This window comes from Bufo bufo, chromosome 1, assembly GCF_905171765.1.
Source record: "Bufo bufo chromosome 1, aBufBuf1.1, whole genome shotgun sequence".
Lineage (NCBI taxonomy): Eukaryota > Metazoa > Chordata > Amphibia > Anura > Bufonidae > Bufo > Bufo bufo.
This window is the reverse complement of record NC_053389.1, coordinates 165,123,424-165,144,255: the sequence shown is the minus strand read 5'-3', so window position 1 is coordinate 165,144,255 and position 20,832 is coordinate 165,123,424. Positions and strand designations below refer to the sequence as shown.

The 20,832-nt window shown below is 41.5% G+C and overlaps 1 protein-coding gene across 6 annotated transcripts in view; it reads right to left on the bottom strand.

The window, feature by feature from the left end:
* Positions 1-20,832, bottom strand: part of LOC121000900 (CMP-N-acetylneuraminate-beta-galactosamide-alpha-2,3-sialyltransferase 4-like) — a 295,630-nt gene that overhangs the window by 36,064 nt on the left and 238,734 nt on the right. For all 6 annotated transcript variants that reach the window (XM_040431673.1, XM_040431663.1, XM_040431688.1 and 3 more), the window contains 3 exons: positions 19,278-19,349; positions 18,370-18,467; positions 15,811-15,874 (listed from right to left, as the gene is read on the bottom strand). In XM_040431673.1, the coding sequence (XP_040287607.1) occupies positions 15,811-15,874; positions 18,370-18,467; positions 19,278-19,349 (234 nt within the window). The remainder of the gene's footprint in view (positions 1-15,810; positions 15,875-18,369; positions 18,468-19,277; positions 19,350-20,832) is intronic.

The following is a 20,832-nucleotide window of genomic DNA, read 5'->3' as shown; positions in this document are numbered from 1 at the left end:
AGAGAGCCTGAGGGCTGCAAATACCCCTCAAGTAGATATCCTGCAACCAATGGAATTATAATAGTGTAAATCCGTATGTAACAATAACCTGCATTGCACTGATTGTACTCACACACTGCGTATCACACAAGGCGTAAATGTAATCTCTCCGTGGTAGGTTGCTCTTATTCTGTCGAAACAGCCACGTTTCCATACAATCTGGTTCAGTCCCCACACGGACTCAAATGGTATATACCACAGACAAATCTGTGTTTCCTTTCTTCAGATTCCTGAAAGTATTCTGTGGACAAGAATGGCTTCTGCAATAGTGAAGCTCCATAATACTTCTTTAAAACTTTTTATTTGTCCATACTCACAAGACAACTTTCTTAAAACAGCTTTTTTTTTTTTTTTTTTTTTGAACAATAGTTTTTATTAACATTTTCAACAGTAGGTTACAAATGAATGCATTCAGTCACATGTAAAAAGTTATAGTACATGAATAATTAAGGCACTTATGGAAGCTGATAATGCAGTATAGAATTACACATCATAAAGCAATTAGCATAATATTTTGAGTAAATTAAGTTAAACAGGTACAAAGATGCGGGCAAGTATACTGGTATAATAATAGATAGTTTTACAGTCTAATGAAAGCATTGAGGGGGATGTTGCATTTAGCGTCGTCCAGCCAAACTTCCCAGTTTTTTAAGAATACAGTCTTAGAATTCTTAGCCGATGCCCATAGGCCCTCATATAAGCAATTATTATCTAGTGTTCTAAAAATTCTATTAATGTTAGGTAAGGAACCAGATTTCCAACAAGCTGCGATTTTTAAGCGGGTAACAAATATTAAATGACTAGCAATGGTCCTATAATGAAAAGGAAGATCTATAAGTCCTACCGATAGAAGAGCCATTTTAGGAAGTGGCTCTATAGTGTGGCATGCTAGAGTTGAAATGTATTTAAAGACTGTATTCCATAGACATCTTACTGTTGGGCAGTTCCACCACATGTGAAGATATGAACCACAAACGTGACCACACCTCCAACAAGCGGGGGAAACCTCTGGGAAAATTTTATTCAAGTAGACAGGAGTTCTATACCATCTGTACATTATTTTTCTTGCTCCTTCCAAGTGATCTGAGCACTTAGAGAGTTTAGAGACAGAGGTAAAAGCTTCAATCCATTCTGCGTCTGAAAGGGCTATACCCAGGTCTTCATTCCACATATCTAAGATATGCTGTAGGGGGTTTATATTTGATTCTTTCAATAGTTGATATCCTTTAGTAATACCTTTATCTAATCTATGTGACATATTAATCCACTCTGATAAAGAGTGATTATTCGAGATGAAGTGAAAAATCCTTGGGGATTGTAGTAAGTGTCTTATTCTTAAATATTTATAAAAATCTGCATTGGGAATGTTGAACTCTTTATGTAGGTAAGCGAAGTCAACAAGGACATCATTTTTCTTTAGTTGACCAATATCAGTGATGCCCATGGAGATCCAATTATCAATCTTGAGGTCTGGTATTGCCAATTCACAAATTTTCAGAGGGAAAGTAAGTACTGAGGTGGTAACTAATTTTTCTGTTCTGGCAATGGAATACCAAATGTTGTGAATTGCTTTTAGGGTTGATAGTGGGGTAGTATTCTTTGTACCAAAGGCTGCTGTTGCTGAGAGACGCAAGTTTAAGTCAAAGTTGCCCATTATATTATTTTCCAATGAGACCCATTTTTTTGAGGTGTCATTTTTGATTAAATATCTCATTTGGTCAAGTATGGAGGATGCATAGTAATGTTTAATAGATGGGACGTTAAGGCCCCCTGTTTTAAGTGATTTATTAAGGATAATTGCTTTGACTCTAGGTTTAAATTTCCCCCAGATGTGTTTATTGATTAAGGCCTGAAGTTTTGTGATATAACCTTTGGGAATAGTGATTGGAATATTGCGGAACAAATAGATGATTTTGGGTAGGATTACCATTTTTATTGCAGCAATTCTTCCTAGCCATGAAAGTGAATCTGTTCTTAGATTATTTAAGGAGTCGTTAATTTTATTGTATAAAGGCCAAAAATTTACTTTAAATAATTTGCTAGTAGGGAAGGCAAGCTGGATGCCTAAGTATGTCAATGATTCCTCAGCCCAGGGGTATTTATACAAGTTGGAGATTGAGCGTTTGGTAGATTGAGAAAGACCCATATCAAGGATTTGAGATTTATTGATATTGACTTTGTAGAAGGACGCTTTGCCAAAATTGGATATAATATCATTAATTGCGCTTAAAGCAGTTGTTGGATTTGATGTCAGTATTAGTACATCGTCAGCAAAAAGGCCAATGCGGTGGTCTGAGTTACCCACTGTCAACCCCTTAATGAGAGATGAGGATCTAATGTGCTCCGCAAAGGGTTCCATTGCCAGGGCGAATATCAGGGGTGACATAGGACATCCTTGTCTGGTTCCATTCTTTATATTGAATGGAGTAGACAAAAAACTAGATGAGTATATAGATGCGGTTGGGTTAGAGTATAGTGCCATTACCGCAGATAAAAAGAAATCCCTAAATCCGAACTTTTCCAAAGTAGCCTGGATGTATTTCCAATGTATTCTATCGAACGCCTTCTCCGCGTCCAAGGAAAGGAGCAGAGAGGGCGTTCGGGAGGAATATGCTACATCTAGAAGATCTATAAATCTCCTAGTACCATCTGAGGATTGTCTGTTGGGAACAAACCCAATTTGATCATTGACTATAAGGGAAGGCAAAATGTTGGATAATCTCTTTGCTAAAATTTTTGCAAAAATCTTCACATCAGAGTTTAATAGTGATATTGGTCTGAAGTTAGCCGGTTTATCAGCAGGTTTACCAGGTTTTGGGAGGGTTATTATCATTGCATTTAACATGTCTTTGGGGATTGAATTTTGCTCTGCTATCAAATTGAAGGATCTGTTCAGGAAGGGGCTTAGAATGTGGGAGAAATTTTTATAGTATTCGTTTGTGAGTCCATCAGGACCTGGGGACTTATTGTTTTTGAGGGATTGGATTGTTTCAGTTATTTCTAGATGTGTGATTTTAGCGTTAAGGGCTTGGTTTTGGGATGAGGATATGGACGGAAGAGAAATATCTTTGAGAAAGTCATTAATATATTCAGGAGTTGGTTGGACTGTGTCAGCTGATTTTTCCAAGTTATATAGGTTTTCATAGTATTTTGCAAATTCTTCTGCTATGTGTTTGGGGTTATACACTTTTTGGTTCTGGCTGTTGTATAAGAAGGGGATTCTTGATTTGGCTTCTCTTTTTTTAATTCTGTTCGCTAAGATTTTTGATGCTTTGTTGCCTTGAGAGTAATGGTCTGATTTTAATTTTCGAAGGTGGAATTCGTGTTTTTCATGAAGGTGAAGGTATAAATGATGTCTAGCAGTTTTTAGTTTATTAATGATTTTTGGATCCAGAGACATCTTGGAGGAATTTTCTAGAACATTAATGTCCGCTAGTAATTTGTCTAAGATTTCCCTTCTTTTTTTCTTTTGAATAGCTGCATGTTTTAGCAATACACCTCTTATAAATGCCTTGTGCGCACTCCATATTGTAATATCTGATACCAGATTATTGTCATTCATCTTAAAATATTCCTTTAATGAGAATTCTACGTCTGTGCGTATAGAGCCACTTTGGAGTAAAGAATTGTTAAGTCTCCACGGGGAGTATATTTTATTGCTATATGTGTCATCTAGTGTAAGGGAGATGAATGCATGGTCAGACCACGTTATATTAGAAATCGTTACCTCTATTACTTTTTGAAGTAGCCATTTATCTGAGAGAAAGAGGTCTATTCTAGAATAAGTGTTATGTGGGTGTGAGAAAAAAGTAAAATCTTTTTCATTGGCATGGTGTACCCTCCAGATATCTAGGAGTCCTTCCTGAAATATGAAATCTCTGAGTTGTGAGTTTTTGGGAGATAAGATAGGGGAAGGGAGTCTGTCCATTGAGGAGTCAGGGCACATATTAAAATCACCGCAGATCAGTAAGGATCCTTTCTTAGAATCCTGAGCTAGTTTGATGATGCGTTTGATAAAATTTATCTGATCAGCATTAGGGGCATACAGGTTAACTATTGTGTATCTAGTGTTGTTTATGTCACATATTATAATAATATATCTACCTTCTTCATCTATTATTGTGTCATGACAATGGAAAGCAACAGAGTTCTTGAAACCTATAATCACACCTTTTCTTTTTTTTGAGGCTGGGGAGAAGAAAATATGTGGAAAGGAGGGATGAGAAAATCTGTATGAGTCTTCCTTATTAAGATGGGATTCCTGAATACAAATGATATCAGCTCTCTGTTTCCTCACCTCATTCCAGCAAGTTGAACGCTTAAAGGGATTATTGAGACCATTAACATTTGCAGAAAAAAATTTTATGCCTTTATTGGCCATCTTGAACTCTAAGAAAGCATGCTAGAGTTCCTAATCTGAATTGATTAACCAGTAATGTGTGAATAACATAGTAAAGTACCCAAGTGTTACCGTGTTTTGATTGTGGGGGTCGTAGCATTGTACCTTTAGGTTCGGATATTTGAGGATGAAGGTATAGACCCTTTTTATGTAACCTTGTAAAACAATAAATTAAAACATAAAAAATAAGGTAAATATTAAATAACAATAACATAACAATGGTCTAACAGTGACCACAAATTGTGATGTATCTCACTTAGTATAGGAGACGTTAGGTAAACAGTGGATTAGAGAATGTGAACACAGAGATGGGATATGTGTTCTGGGAGGTAGAGCAACGGGTGTGGAGCCCCGTTTGAAATAGTATAGCATGAAAGTATACTTAATATAATATGGAAATTGTCCAGGATAGAACTCATGGAGGATTTCTTCCTACTTTGGACCATTCTGGAGTCAGGTTCAGTTGGCTTCTGTCCGAGGCAGACCTGTAAGGTGAAGAGTTCATTACTTTGTCTTTGTCTTTGGCGCCCTCTAGTGGCACGGTAATGTTCCATTTGGCAAAGGCATTTGACGCTTCCTGAGGAGAGACTAGTACAATTGATGAGTTTTGATATCTTACAATCAGTTTAACAGGGAAGCCCCATTTATAAGGAATATTGTTATCCCTTAGTGCTTTGGTGTACGGTTGAAATTCACGTCTTCTACTAAGCGTTGCTGGTGAGAGGTCTGTGAATAGGAGAACATTGCAAAATCTTTCAGGAATGTCTGGCCTCTTTTTTTGGGCTTCTCTCATCAGGGAATCCTTTAGGTGATAGAAATGGATTCTAGCTAAAACGTCTCTGGGAATAGAGGCTGATAAGGCTTTGGGTTTAGGAACCCGGTGAACACGGTCTATGATTAGCTCTGACCCTGGGGTGTCTGGTAAATATGACATTATAAGATCCGCAATAAAATCTTGTAATTGAGAGTCCAGAACGCTTTCAGGAATGCTTCTGAATCTTATGTTGTTTCTTCTGGAGCGATCCTCCAGATCAGCAATTTTAAGTTTCATGGTGGCTATGTCATCTTCAACCGCATTATGATTATCTACTAGCGAGTTATGTGCAGTGACAAATTCCTCCATTTTTTCTTCCAAATGTGCTGTTCTATCTCCTATGGCGACTATGTCTGCATGAATAACAGAGATTGTTTCTTTAAAGTCACCATGTATGGATCTTTTTAGATCTGCCAGCATGTCCTGCATTGTGGTAACTGTTAGTCCAGGATCTATGCCTGGTGAAGCAGGGTAAGTATTAAGGGGAGGACTGTATGGCTGTTGCTCACTCACCCTTTTTTGTTTTTTAGGTTCCTGTGGTGGTGGAGAACCGGATCCTGCTGAGGAGGGAGATCCAGAAGATCGCTGGATGGGTGCCGCTGCTGGAGATGTACAGGGCTCTCCCTCTGTGTGGCGGGAACCGGCGCCATCTTGAGAAGTCCCAGGAGCTGGGTGAAAAAACGCCGTCATCTTCTGAGGCTGTGAACCCTTCTTCAGTCCCCTGGTCATCATCGGCAGGTCTGCTGTACCGAGGGCTGTCCTGGGGTAGGTAAGTATGAAATATATTTGCTGTATTTGTGCCGCTTTGAGCCGTTATCGAGGCTCCACAACCGGAGCTCACACACTATGCGTCCTCTCCTCTCGGCATCCGGCCACGCCCCCAACAGCTTTTAAAACACATAAAATTCCCAGCGTCTGCTGCTTCTGCCCGACCCGGGTTTCACTCCTAGAGCTTCGTCAGGGGCACACTTGTTTTCTCCCTCCCCCACCTTCTTATTCCTTCCTTGCAACTAATCAGGAATCAGGTGTATTCTTCCACAATATTTTCCCATCCTGCTATTAACCCTATACTGGACTCTCCTCATCCCCAGGGGAAAGAAGACGCATGTAGTTACGTCCCCATTCACATGAGCATGCTTTTTAGTATAACGTTTTTTCACTAATTCAATACAGCCTGCAGGTCAAAATCTACATTTAGACCTCCCGGCTGTAGTGTACCTAATTCGTATATCCACTTGGTTTCCTGCCTATTGATTTTTTCCAAAAGACTGCCTCCCCTCCAATGGTTTTGTACGGATTGCTCATGCTCATGTGAATGGGGACGTAACTACATGCGTCTTCTTTCCCCTGGGGATGAGGAGAGTCCAGTATAGGGTTAATAGCAGGATGGGAAAATACTGTGGAAGAATACACCTGATTCCTGATTAGTTGCAAGGAAGGAATAAGAAGGTGGGGGAGGGAGAAAACAAGTGTGCCCCTGACGAAGCTCTAGGAGTGAAACCCGGGTCGGGCAGAAGCAGCAGACGCTGGGAATTTTATGTGTTTTAAAAGCTGTTTTAAGAAAGTTGTCTTGTGAGTATGGACAAATAAAAAGTTTTAAAGAAGTATTACGGAGCTTCACTATTGCAGAAGCCATTCTTGTCCACAGAATACTTTCAGGAATCTGAAGAAAGGAAACACAGATTTGTCTGTGGTATATACCATTTGAGTCCGTGTGGGGACTGAACCAGATTGTATGGAAACGTGGCTGTTTCGACAGAATAAGAGCAACCTACCACGGAGAGATTACATTTACGCCTTGTGTGATACGCAGTGTGTGAGTACAATCAGTGCAATGCAGGTTATTGTTACATACGGATTTACACTATTATAATTCCATTGGTTGCAGGATATCTACTTGAGGGGTATTTGCAGCCCTCAGGCTCTCTCTGCAAACGAGGAAGTGAGAAGGATTAAAGAACTTGCATACTGACCTGGACCAGAAGCGCGGTCCGAACCCTATATATTGTACCTGTTTATAACGTGATTGAACCCACATCACTTTTCGGACCTGCTGCATAACATTATTGCGGACTGGTGATATATTTATTTCTTTATTGTATCTTGGTGGGACACACGCCGAGTCCAGCAATTATGGATATTTTTGATTTTAGAGCCAATATGGTATGCGATGTTGAAAGTATATTTACTGTAAATGAAGGAATGAAGGAAGAAAAAATGATGGGGGGTTTGTTCGTAGAACTAGAAAAAGATTTGTGTAAAGAGATCAGAACCACCTGGGAAGTCTTATCCTTGGAGAAATATCTTGCGGAGGGTAAGATCCCAGAGGGTTTACGATGGCAGCTCCCCCTGAATACAGAAGATCCTAAGGACATAGATGATTGGGAAAAACTAATGGATTTCTGTGGCTTCAAAGCCATGGAATTCATTATAAAAATACGCAGACAAAAACTAAAAAATATAGGACAGAATATAGAAAAATTACAAGAAAAACTAAAACCCTTCAAAACAAATAAAGAATACATTAAGCAAAGTGAAAAATGTCAAGTTAATATTACAGTAGTAGACAAAGAAATAAAAGAAAAAAAACAGAAAAAATATCGCAAAACATGTGAAGAATACGAGAATAAGAAAATATATAAATGGAGATTCAGGTCAGAAGCAAATGGGAAGACCAATTATTTGGAAATGGGTGAGCAGAGAGGAGTAGAGGAAAGGAAATATAGTGTCAACATGAGAACTAATGGTTATCCCGGACAACAGTGGGGGGAATGGGATGTCAGCAGAAGAAAGGAACATTATGGGGATCGACCCACTGATACATGGGGCATGCAACAGTATGGCGGAAATAACAATGGGTATGGGAGGAATGCCAACCATTACCAATGGCCTAATGTAAGGAAACCATACCAACAATATGGGCGATATAACAGTAATCCTTATAAATTTGTAAAAGAGGATATTATAGATAGGCAGATTAATAGGGCCAGACCTATGGAAAGGGGGGAAGAGCCTAGAGTTAAAGTACAAGAAGAGAGGAAGTTAGATCAACAGAATTTTCCACACCAAGCGATCAAGGGTGTACAGAGGGAGGAACAAGAAAAACTCGAGAAAGTAAAAGAAAAAATAAATACAACCACACCGAATATAAATACACCGCAAAAGAGAAGGTTCACAGAGGAAAAAGAGGGGGGAAAAAACACAAAATCCGCGAACAAAAAAAGCAAGGTGTGAATGATGGGATATTTAATCTCAGCAGACACACCTTGTCGGAACCCGAAAAAGCGGTACTTAGAAAAGGGTTAAAATTCGCGCCATCGAAAAGTTTAAATAAATTTGATGCCTTTGTAGACATCCATAAGTATATCAGGAAGTTGAATATAGCCAAATTTTTCGCAGGAAAGGAGTCAACTAATAACCAGAATAATATAGAAGAGAAACAGGAATATATACATACAAAATTAAAAGATAAGTCAAAATTTTATCCGAAAAACAGAAATAATGAATGTATAGATGCCTTTAAGAGAAGCATCTTGAATGAATTGGAAAAAATAGATGCAAAAAAGAAAAGGGGCAATTTAACCAAAAAAGAAAAAGATGCACTAAAAACGTTACAGGAAAATTCAGATATAATAATAAAACCTGCGGATAAAGGGGGTGGGGTAGTAGTTATGAATATTGAGGACTACGAAGCAGAGGTCCTAAGACAGTTGGGAGATAATAAGACCTATACCGTGCTGAAAAAAGACCCCCTCCTAGAATATAAAAACAAACTACAAACTCTGGTGAAATATGGTGGTGAAAAAGGCATCCTGAGCAAAAAAGAGATGGATTATTTAAATATAAAAGAACCAATGACCCCAATTATCTATATACTGCCGAAAATACATAAGAGTATTACAAATCCCCCCGGGAGACCGATAGTTTCGGGGATCAATTCTCTTACTAGTAGATTGACGGAGTATATAGATAATTTCCTGCAAAAGTATGTACCAATAGCACCTTCCTATTTGAAAAATAGCGGGAGTGTGGTTGAAATAATAAAGGAATTACAGGGAATTGGGGACAATACATGGATGGCCACCATCGATGTATCGTCCCTATACACCATCATCCCGAAAAAACTAGGATTGCAAGCAATAAGAGAAACCCTGTACAGTGACCCTGACATGACTAGGATACAAGCGGACTTTATAGTACGATGTGTTGAATTCTGTTTAGAACATAACTACTTTTGGTTCAAGGATCAGTTTTACCTACAGAAGGTCGGGACGGCGATGGGGGCGAAATTCGCCCCCAGTTTCGCTAACATCTTCATGACCAGGTGGGAAAAGCAGTTCATTGACCCCGAGCTAAAAAAATCCAGTAAAAGGGGATCCCTAAAAACCTGGAAAAGATATATAGACGATTGCCTGGTGATATGGGAAGGGGAAAAGAACCTACTTGAGATCTTCATTGCCAATTTGGAAAATAAAGAATGGAATCTTAGCTTTACCAGTACGATCAGTGCGGTTGCTGTGGATTTCCTGGACCTTACTATATATGCCGAAGAAGGACGGCTCAAAACCAAGACCTTTTTTAAACCAACTGATGTAAACGGCTATATAGATTTAACGAGCTGTCACTATGCCCCTTGGTTACTTAATGTACCGAAGGGACAGGTCCAGCGAATCCACCGCAACTGCACTGATTCGGCGATTTTTAAAAAACAGAGCAATGTAATAAAGGAGCGCTTTGTTGAAAAGGGCTATAAAAATGAAGACCTGGAGAGGTGTATAAAAGATATAACAGAACAGCAAGAGAGAACTCCCAATAGTAAACCTAAAAAAATAGAGAAGACCATGGATTTTCGTTTTTCATTTATAACCCAGTTCACACAGTGTTCTGGTGAACTGAAAAACGCAATCAGAAAAAACTGGTCGATTTTAAAAAATGACCCAATTTTGGGACGTGTTATTCCTGAGCAACCGACAGTCATCTATAAAAAGGCTCCCAACCTAAAAAATAAATTGGTACACAGCGCCAATCGTTCTGAAAATAAATATAAAAATAAAAAAATGAAAAATAGCTTTAATTGGTGTGGTTTTTGCATTCCATGCAAGAACAGAAAAAGAACAGAAAAATTACAAAAGAGTACGCTAATCAAAAGCACCAATAAAGATAAAAAATTAGAAGTAGTAGGTGAGATGACTTGTCATAGTAAAGGGGTTGTATATGTACTGGAGTGCCCTTGTGGCCTCCAGTATGTTGGACGGACTATTAGACCTCTAAAAGTCCGCATACAGGAACACATAAGAAATATAAAAAAAGGTCTTGAAAGTCATGGAGTATCGGCCCATTATAAAAAATACCACCAAAAAAACCCAGAGGGTCTAAAGTTTATGGGAGTGGAATCCGTACAAAACCATTGGAGGGGAGGCAGTCTTTTGGAAAAAATCAATAGGCAGGAAACCAAGTGGATATACGAATTAGGTACACTACAGCCGGGAGGTCTAAATGTATATTTTGACCTGCAGGCTGTATTGAATTAGTGAAAAAACGTTATACTAAAAAGCATGCTCATGTGAATGGGGACGTAACTACATGCGTCTTCTTTCCCCTGGGGATGAGGAGAGTCCAGTATAGGGTTAATAGCAGGATGGGAAAATACTGTGGAAGAATACACCTGATTCCTGATTAGTTGCAAGGAAGGAATAAGAAGGTGGGGGAGGGAGAAAACAAGTGTGCCCCTGACGAAGCTCTAGGAGTGAAACCCGGGTCGGGCAGAAGCAGCAGACGCTGGGAATTTTATGTGTTTTAAAAGCTGTTTTAAGAAAGTTGTCTTGTGAGTATGGACAAATAAAAAGTTTTAAAGAAGTATTACGGAGCTTCACTATTGCAGAAGCCATTCTTGTCCACAGAATACTTTCAGGAATCTGAAGAAAGGAAACACAGATTTGTCTGTGGTATATACCATTTGAGTCCGTGTGGGGACTGAACCAGATTGTATGGAAACGTGGCTGTTTCGACAGAATAAGAGCAACCTACCACGGAGAGATTACATTTACGCCTTGTGTGATACGCAGTGTGTGAGTACAATCAGTGCAATGCAGGTTATTGTTACATACGGATTTACACTATTATAATTCCATTGGTTGCAGGATATCTACTTGAGGGGTATTTGCAGCCCTCAGGCTCTCTCTGCAAACGAGGAAGTGAGAAGGATTAAAGAACTTGCATACTGACCTGGACCAGAAGCGCGGTCCGAACCCTATATATTGTACCTTTTTTATTTTTCTGTTCACATAGCCTTATGAGGGCTTATTTTTTGAGGGACAAGTTGTACTTTCTAATGGCGCAATTTACAGTTACATATCATGTAGTGGGAAGCGGAAAAAAATTCCAAATGGGGTAGAATTAGAAAAAAACACAATTCTGATAAAGGTTTTGTTTTTATTACACTGTACACTATGCGGTAAAATTGACCTGTTATCTTTATTCTCCAGGTCAACACGGTTCCAACGATACCACACTTGTATAATTTTTCTTACGTTTTAATACTGAAAAAAAAATTAAAACCTTTGAGGAAAAAAACTAAATACATTTTATAACCATATTCTGACCCCTATAACTTTTTTGAAGTTATGTGTACGAGGCTGTGTGAGGGCTCATTTTTTGAGGGACAATCTGTGATCAGTGCTACCAATTTAAAGTGTGTCCAACTTTTTGATCACTTTTTATAAAAAAATTATTGGGTAGTTGAAGTGACAAAAAAAAAAAGGCAAATTGGCTGTTTTAATTTTTTTTTATTGTTATGCCATTTGCCGTAAGCCCTTAATATTGTTATATTTTAATAGTATGTGCATTTTCGCACGCGGCGATGCCCATGATGTTTTATTTATTGGGTAAGTATTTTTATTTTAAGGAAAGAGGGGTGATTTGAACTTTTATGCTTCATTTTATTTTTTTATATTTGTAAAAACTTTTTTTTTTACTTTAAGTCACCTTGGGTGACAAAAACTGGCAATCATTAGATTGCCCATTGTGTTCATTGATGTCTATATAAACATCATTGAACACTTCATTTGCACTATACCAGTGGTGCCCAACCATTTTTCGTCGGAGGGCCGCAACCAGGTAGCTTTGCCAGAAAGAAATGCAAACGCTGTGAGGGGGCACGTGTGAGCATTACTACTGTGAAGAGGGCACATATCTGGCATAACTACTGTGAGGGGGCACATATCTGGGCGTAACTACTGTGAGGAGGGCACATATCAGGGTATAACTACTGTGAGGAGGGCACATATCAGGGTATAACTACTGTGAGCTGTGAGGAGGGCACATATCCGGGCATAACTACTGTGAGGGGGCATGTGTGAGCATTACGTCTGTGAAGAGCACACATATCTTGGCATTATTACTGTGAGGGGGCATGTGATGTATACATGTGTGTAATGTATGTAGTGCAGTAGGTGATGATCACACTCTGCACTACATACATTACACACATGTATACATCACATACTGCGCTGTCACCTTCTTCTGCAGGTCGACCTTGATGTCTGGTCTTTAGGCTTCAGTCAGATCCTCCACCTCCATGCTTGCGCCGTGTGCCCGACACCACCAGGAGCTGGCCCCTCCTCCTTTCATCTCCTGCCGACTTCTCCTACAGCAGGGCGCTCTATCGCTCCAGTGCCCGCCCAATCTTAACAATCAGGGGCGTAGCTAGAAATGACTGGGCCCCATAGCAAAAAAATGTATGGGCCCCCCCCTCCCGGATCTCCCAGCCCCACATACCTATCGGACCTCCCACCCAAACACCCCTCCAGGACCTCACACCCCAACATCCCCACAGCCCTCCCTAGATCCCCCTTCAGTGTCGTCCACAGATATCCCCCCTCAGTGCCGTCCACAGATATCCCCCCTTCAGTGCAGTCCACAGATATCCCCCCTTCAGTGCCGTCCACAGATATCAGATATCCCCCCTTCAGTGCCGTCCACAGATATCCCCCCCTTCAGTGCCGTCCACAGATATCCCCCCTTCAGTGCCGTCCACAGATATCCCCCCCACCCAGAGCCGCTTCCTAGCTAATTTATTCACTGCACTTGCCTCTGTGAAATTGAAGAGAAGCGCCGTAATCTCGCACAGGCACACTGGCAGAGGCCAGGAAGACGGTGCATGCGCACTTCGATGCCTCTGCCAGTGAGCCTGTGCGAGGTTACGGCGCTTCTCTTCAATTTCACAGAGGCAAGTGCAGTGAATAAATTAGCTAGGAGGCGGTGCTGGACGGGGAGATTGCAGGCACAGGCAGCATCGCTTTGCTGCCTGTGCCGTTCGCAGCGCGCCCTGCGCTGATAAAGTCCTGTCACTGCGCGGGCCGCATGACATGGCTAGGTTGGGCATTACTGCACTATACCAATACAATGCTGCCACCTAGTGACCTGTATTGGTATAGTCCTGAAATAAGCTCCAAAACCTGCTTGAGGCTTCGGGCTATTTCACAGATATAACAGGTTCCCCCATCTCAGTCGGGGAACGCTGTTACTGGAGCGGAAGTGCGCAACTTCCAATTCCGGACTGCGAAAATGCCGTGGTCACATTTGACCACGGCATCTGAAGGGGAAAATGTATGCGATCAGCCTTATGGCTAGGTTTTCTATGTTGTTTGAAATAATAGCTATATAAATGTAAATGTAGTAGGTCCAAGTACACTCAATGACAAAAAATAATGCACCAACAAGGAGTTGTTGGAATCAAATGAAACTTTCGGTGTGTGAATGTAATAAAGATATATGTAAGTGATTACAATATTACATCGAAAGGATACGGTTATTGGGAAAACTGTACCAGTGAAGGGAGGCTCTAGTGCCCTATTGGTCCACCTCTAGACCTCCAGTCCCTAGCAGTTTAGATTTATCGTTCAAGATACCACAGAAAATGAAGCAACAGTAGATGGCTGTCAAAACCAGGACACGTAATGGGTGCCTTGCCACCCAATTTGCTTCTGCCAAGTGCCTGAAAATGGTCCGGGCAGAGACAGGGGTGTGTTATGAAACTGTGGGAGCTACTCATGCTTGTAGGTGGATCAACAGATCCTCTGTACTGGAGGTCTGTCTGGGCCATATGGAGCCTAATCACCACCTGTGCGATTCCTTATGTAACTGCTGCTCCCATAACCTCCTAACAGGTAGGTCAGAACAGTCTAGATGGCGACCAATACATCAAAATGACCATCCTGCTTCTTTTAGTCCAGTAATGCATCCCCTCTCAAAGTCTGTCAACTGGACAAAATGTCTTCAAGTATGTTGTAGTGGCATTTCTAGTAGTTAATGATTTCTCACCAAGAGGTACACTATCCAAAATTAGCCTCTGAGAGCCTTTTATAGGGCAGTGAGGGAAGCAGTTTTACGCCCTCTTGTGGAAGACCCAGTGTCTAATCAGACCTCACCTTTAGTCATTTACATATCTGCCTAAGACATAAATGCATGCTGGGTTTTGCAGCAATCAGACATTTCTATCTTGGTGCAAAATTTTTTTGATTTCAATGTGCGTATGTCAGCTGATATCACAATGACACTTTTGTTAGTTCTTGGAGAAATATGTTGCCCAGTTTCCTATTCTTGTTTTATCACATAACAGTCATCACAAATAAATATATATATATTTTTTTATTTAATAATTTTTAAAATCATGTCTTTTTATTAACATTTTGATAAATTAACATAACAGAACCCCTCCCGCCCCCAACATATCCTATCCCACCCCCTCACAGTGGCCAAAAATGCTGTCCAACTGCAACAGTCCAGTCAATGAACGTTGCTACCATGTACAACAAAAATAAGCACAAATGTACCCCCCACCCCCCCTTCCTGGGATGCAGTAAAATGGCAATCCATAATTACTATGGATGAAGGAATCAACTCACCTCCACCTACCAAGTGGTCTGTAAATATAGGTCTAGATAGAAGACCGCCCACATTTCGCCATTGGTGTAAATGCAGATTGCTATCACCCTCACAAATTATGCATCATATCTCTAAAGTTCCCGGGAGGTAAATCCAGAGGTATCAATCCAAGGAACCCAAAGTTTCGTAAATTTACCTAGGGCTCCACTCTTCCTATAAACCACACGTTCCAGGTTAAGTAACCAGTTAATCTTGGCTATGTATTCATTTCTACTAGGGCTGCACTCATCCAACCAATGCTGAGCAATTAGTTTGCGCACCATATATAGCATTCTGGCCACCTTACCGGGCTTGGTAAGTCTTCCATGCATCCCAATACACATACAAAGGGGGTCATATCCAGTGTAACAGAATAAAGAGAATTAATAAGTCGCACCACAGCTCGCCAAAAGCCCTCCAGAACCGAGCACGACCTCAGCATATGCAGCATAACTGCCCCCTCCTCCTTCACACTCCAGACACTTAGAATCCGAAAGGAGTCCTACATCAAACAGGAACTGAGGGGTTTTCTAAACCCTGTGAAATAAAGTTGTGCAATACGTGTCCTCTTTGCATTGTAGATCCCACTGCTAGAGGAAAGGGTTACAACTGAGAAATCTGGTCACTGTCTTACCTCTCTATTTCTTGAGGTACGTGGTATTGGTTCGACAATGCCAGAAATTTCATCAGTAGTTCCTCTGGAGGAGAAAGGTTTGATGTCAGTCAGGGCATGATATAGGTGAACACAGAGCAGCCAGTAAAAGCAGTGCAATATGGGCATGCATCCAGGGATCCTTCTTAACACCGACAGTGACGGTGGCTCTTGTGGGTCCTCCAGGTCCCTTTATTTTGGTGGTATATTATTACATCTCTGTTTTAGGCATGCTATGGGGTATGCACAATCAAAGGAAATCTGGTGTAACAGTGGCCTTTCTTTTGACCTCTAGTTGCACAAAATTTGAACAATTAATTGAGCCCAAATCTTAATGGGCTATTCTAGTATTTTACTATTGATGGCCTGTCCTCAGGATAGTCCTTGATGATTTCATTGGTGGAAGTCCGGCACCCTGCACCCAAAGCGATCAGCTATTCTGTAGTAGCTCTAGAGCTGGAACTACATAGATCCATCTATTGAGTTAATGCATCACTGCTCACATTGAAGTGGATGAGAACAGCGCTGCAGTACCCAGCTCTGTCCACTACACAATGGATGGAGCCAGAGGCGGACTGGCCATAGACCGTACAGAAAAATTTCCCAGTGGGTCGATGCCCAGAGGGCCACCTAGTCCTTCCTCTTGGCCAAACCCTAGGTACAAAAAGATCTGATGCTCTCAGCATTTAATTTTTTAGGCAGTATTCTGTGCTGCACTGTGGTATCAGGTTCTGGTGAGGTAGTATTTTGTGCCGCACTGTGGTATCTGGGGCGACTTTTCGTTCCAGGGACACATTAACTTCCAAGTCCGCCTCTGGATGGAGCTGTGTAACTGCGGCACCAACTTCCTGCAACAGAGCTACTCTGAAACAGCTGATCAGTGGGGTGTTGGACCTCTGCCAACCAGATATTGATGGCCCACTATGAGGATAGGACAACACACTACGACCAATCCACTTTCCAGGAAACTGTTCATCTAGGAATCCTCTGACCTGACACCCATAATGTGGTGGTGCACCATCTTGCTGGAAAAACTCAGGGAACGTGCCAGCTTCAGAGCATAAAGAGGGAACTACATCATCATGTAGCAATTTTGCATATCCAGTGGCCTTGAGGTTTCCATTGATGAAGAATGGCCCCACTATCTTTGTACCCCATATACCACACCATACCATTAATTATTTAGTTCCAACAGTCTTGGAGGGATCTATCCAATGTGGGTTAGTGTCAGACCAATAGCGGTGGTTTTGTTTGTTAACTTCACTATTCACATAAAAGTTTGCCTCATCACTGAACAAAATCTTCTGCGTAAACTGAGGGTCCTGTTCCAATTTTTGTTTTGCCCATTCTGCAAATTCAGTGCGCCGATCTGGGTCATCCTCGTTGAGATGCTGCAGTAGCTGGAGTTTGTAAGGGTGCCATTTGTGAGTAGCTAATATCCGCCGAAGGGATGTTCGACTAATGCCACTCTCCAGTGACATGCGGCGAGTGCTACGCTGTGGGCTCTTGCTGAATGAAGCAGGACAGCCACTGATGTTTCTTCATTAGAGACAGATTTCATGTGTCCACATTTTGGCAAATCCAACACTGAACCAGTTTCACGAAACTTAGCAAGCAGTTTGCTAACTGTAGCATGGGAGATGGGTGGTCTCGTAGGGTGTCTTGCATTGAAATCTGCTGCAATGACCCGGTTACCCCGTTCACCAGACATCAACACAATTTCTATCCGCTCCTCGCGTGTTAACCTCGGCGACATGTCAATGGCTGTAAACAAAGAGAAACTCTTCTAAATTCCTAGATGAACAGTTTCCTGGAAAGTGGATTGGTCGTCGTGGGCCAGTTGAATGGCCCCCAAGGTCTCCCGATCTGACCCCCTTAGACTTTTATCCTTGGGGTCATCTGAAGGCAATTGTCTATGCTGTGAAGATGCGAGATGTGCAGCACCTGAAACTACGGATACTGGAAGCCTGTGCTAGCATTTCTCCTGCGGTGTTGCTATCAGTGTGTGAAGAGTGGGAGAAGAGGGTTGCATTGACAATCCAACACAATGGGCAGCACATTGAACACATTTTATAAGTAGTCAGAAACTTGTAAATAACTCATGAAAGAATAAAGTTACGTTAAAACCAAGCACACCATTGTTTTTCTTGTGAAATTCCCAATAAGTTTGATGTGTCACATGACCCTCTTCCTATTGAAAAAACAAAAGTTGGATTCAAAATGGCCGCCATGGTCACCACCCATCTTGAAAAGTTTCCCCCCTCACATATACTAATGTGCCACAAACAGAAAGTTAATATCACCAACCATTCCCATTTTATTAAGGTGTATCCATATAAATGGCCCACCCTGTAGAATGGAACAGGACAACTGAAGGACGATGTGATCAAGGCTCTATGTCCTGGCCTCAGCATACACACAACTATTTTATACTGTACACATGTGGCCATCACTGAAACCACACGTTAAACATGGGCAGCAAAACGTTCTCTCTTGTAAACTTTCACCAATGTCTCCACTACGGATCTGCACCATTCTTACCACTTCCTTTTGTGCCGTACGGTAAAGGATAAACAGACTCGTTCTTCACCCAGAAATAATCTCTGAGCTGCAGGAAGACGGGGTGATTCCTAGAGTAACTGAAGACAGAAAGCCAAAATATCAAAAATTACCCATGAGATTTGCCAACGAACTGGACAGTTAAATGGCAGCAGATTGTTGGAATCATGGGCGTAACTACATGGCGCTGCTATGGGGCCCAACAACTAAGGGGCCCCATGTTCACTCAGACATAAGATGAAGTTAGTGGTAAAATGTATATAAGGTGCGAAGATTAATTGAATATGACCCCATTCTAAATTTTACTATGGAGCCTCAGGGTTATTTCTGCTGTGTGGATTTTTTCTTCTGTGCACCTTTACTTTTTTAATTACTTTTTGTGCTGTGACATCACAACATTATTCCTGTACTATGACATCATATGTGCTTTATACTTGCATGTGATGTCATTGTTTGCATAATTTCAGCGTAGAATATCCCTGTGCTGTAAGGTCACTATGTGTATTGTACCAATATTGTGACATTACTGTGTGTACTATCCCTTTACTGTGACTTCACGGTGCACATTATTCCACTATTATTACATCATTGTCTACACTTTCCCTGTACTGTGACATCACTATGTGCATTATTCCTGCACTGTGACATCAATGTGTGCAATCATAAGCTTTTCTAAAAATGTTGCTAAAAGTGGTCATGGTGGAATGCGGTCCCATTCCAGTTTTTGCTATGAGGCCCCTAGGTTACTTGTAATGCCACTTGTTGGAATACTACTGGAATAAGTATAGGTGGATGGCTATATAGATAGATAACTGTGAGCTATACAGAAGGATAGCCGCGTGCTGTAGAGGGTGATGGAGTGGCACTGAACGAGATAGCTGACCGCTTACTTGCTGATCACAGAAGCTGCTTTGGAAGCGACGTCACCTGGAGTGCACATGACTCCGACGTTTACATAGGACCTGGCAACAAAGAAACTGCGGTTATACATCCACTATTTAAAATGGTCCAATTTGTTACTAATAATTGCACAGTTGTGAATTACTTTAAATTCATGGATTTGGGGGGAAAAAATTGGGCAGGTAAAGGGGCTCACACCACTAACCTCCTGCCCCTGGAGATCTACTAGATCAACACTAAGGCCCCTTTCACACGGGCGAGTTTTCCGCGCGGGTGCAATGCGTGAGGTGAACGCATTGCACCTGCACTGAATCCGGACCCATTTACTACAATGGGGCTGTGCACATGAGCGGTGATTTTCACGCATCACTTGTGCGTTGCGTGAAAATTGCAGCATGCTCTATATTGTGCATTTTTCACACAACGCAGGCCCCATAGAAGTAAATGGGGCTGCGTGAAAATCGCAAGCATCCGCAAGCAAGTGCGGATGCGGTGCGATTTTCACGCATGGCTGCTAGGTGACGATCGGGATGGGGACCCGATCTTTATTATTTTCCCTTATAACATGGTTATAAAGGGAAAATAATAGCATTATTAATACAGAATGCTTAGTAAATTAGGGCTGGAGGGGTTAAAATAATAATAATAATAATTTAACTCACCTTAATCCACTTGTTCGCGCAGCCCGGCTTCTCTTCTGTCTTCTTTCTTCAGGACCTGGGTAAAGGACCTTTCATGACATCACTTCACTCATCACATGGTCCATCACATGATCCATCACCATGGTGATGGATCATGTGATGGTCCATGTGATAAGCGCAGTGACGTCACCAAAGGTCATTTTCCTCCCAGGTCCTCAAAGAAGAAGAAAGAAGACGAGCCGGGCTGCGCGAACAAGTGGATGAGGTGAGTTTAATTATTATTTTTTAACCCCTCCATCCCTAATTTACTTAGCATTCTGTATTAAGAATGCTATTATTTTCCATTATAACCATGTTATAAGGGAAAATATTAAAACCTACAGAATACCTAACCCAAACCCGAACTTTAGTGAAGAAGTCTGGGTTTGGGTACCACATAATTTTTTTCTCATGCGCGTGCAAAATGCATTGCACTCGCCCCGAAAAAACTGAAGAACGCAACACAATCGCATACAAAACTCACCCCACTCGCAGGCAAAATCGCACGATTTTCCCGCGACGCACACGCATCCTATCCGGCTCTCACACACGGCGCCCGTGTTAAAGAGGCCTAAGGGGCACATTTACTAAGACAGGCGTTATAGATGCCGCCCTTAATAAACTCCTAAGCTGGCGGAGGATCCTCCAAAGTTATGATGAGCTTCAGGCCTCTCCATAACTTTGGTGCATCCAGTGCCAGTTCTAAATGTAAGACAGCTTCGGAGCTGTCTTACATTTAGGCTGCGTTCACACGAGCGTGTCTGGATTAGTTCCGGATGCGTCCCGGTGTGTTGCGGCAAACCCGCGCGAGTAGGAATGCAATTGCAGTCAGTTTTGACTGCGATTGCGTTCCGATGTTCAGTTT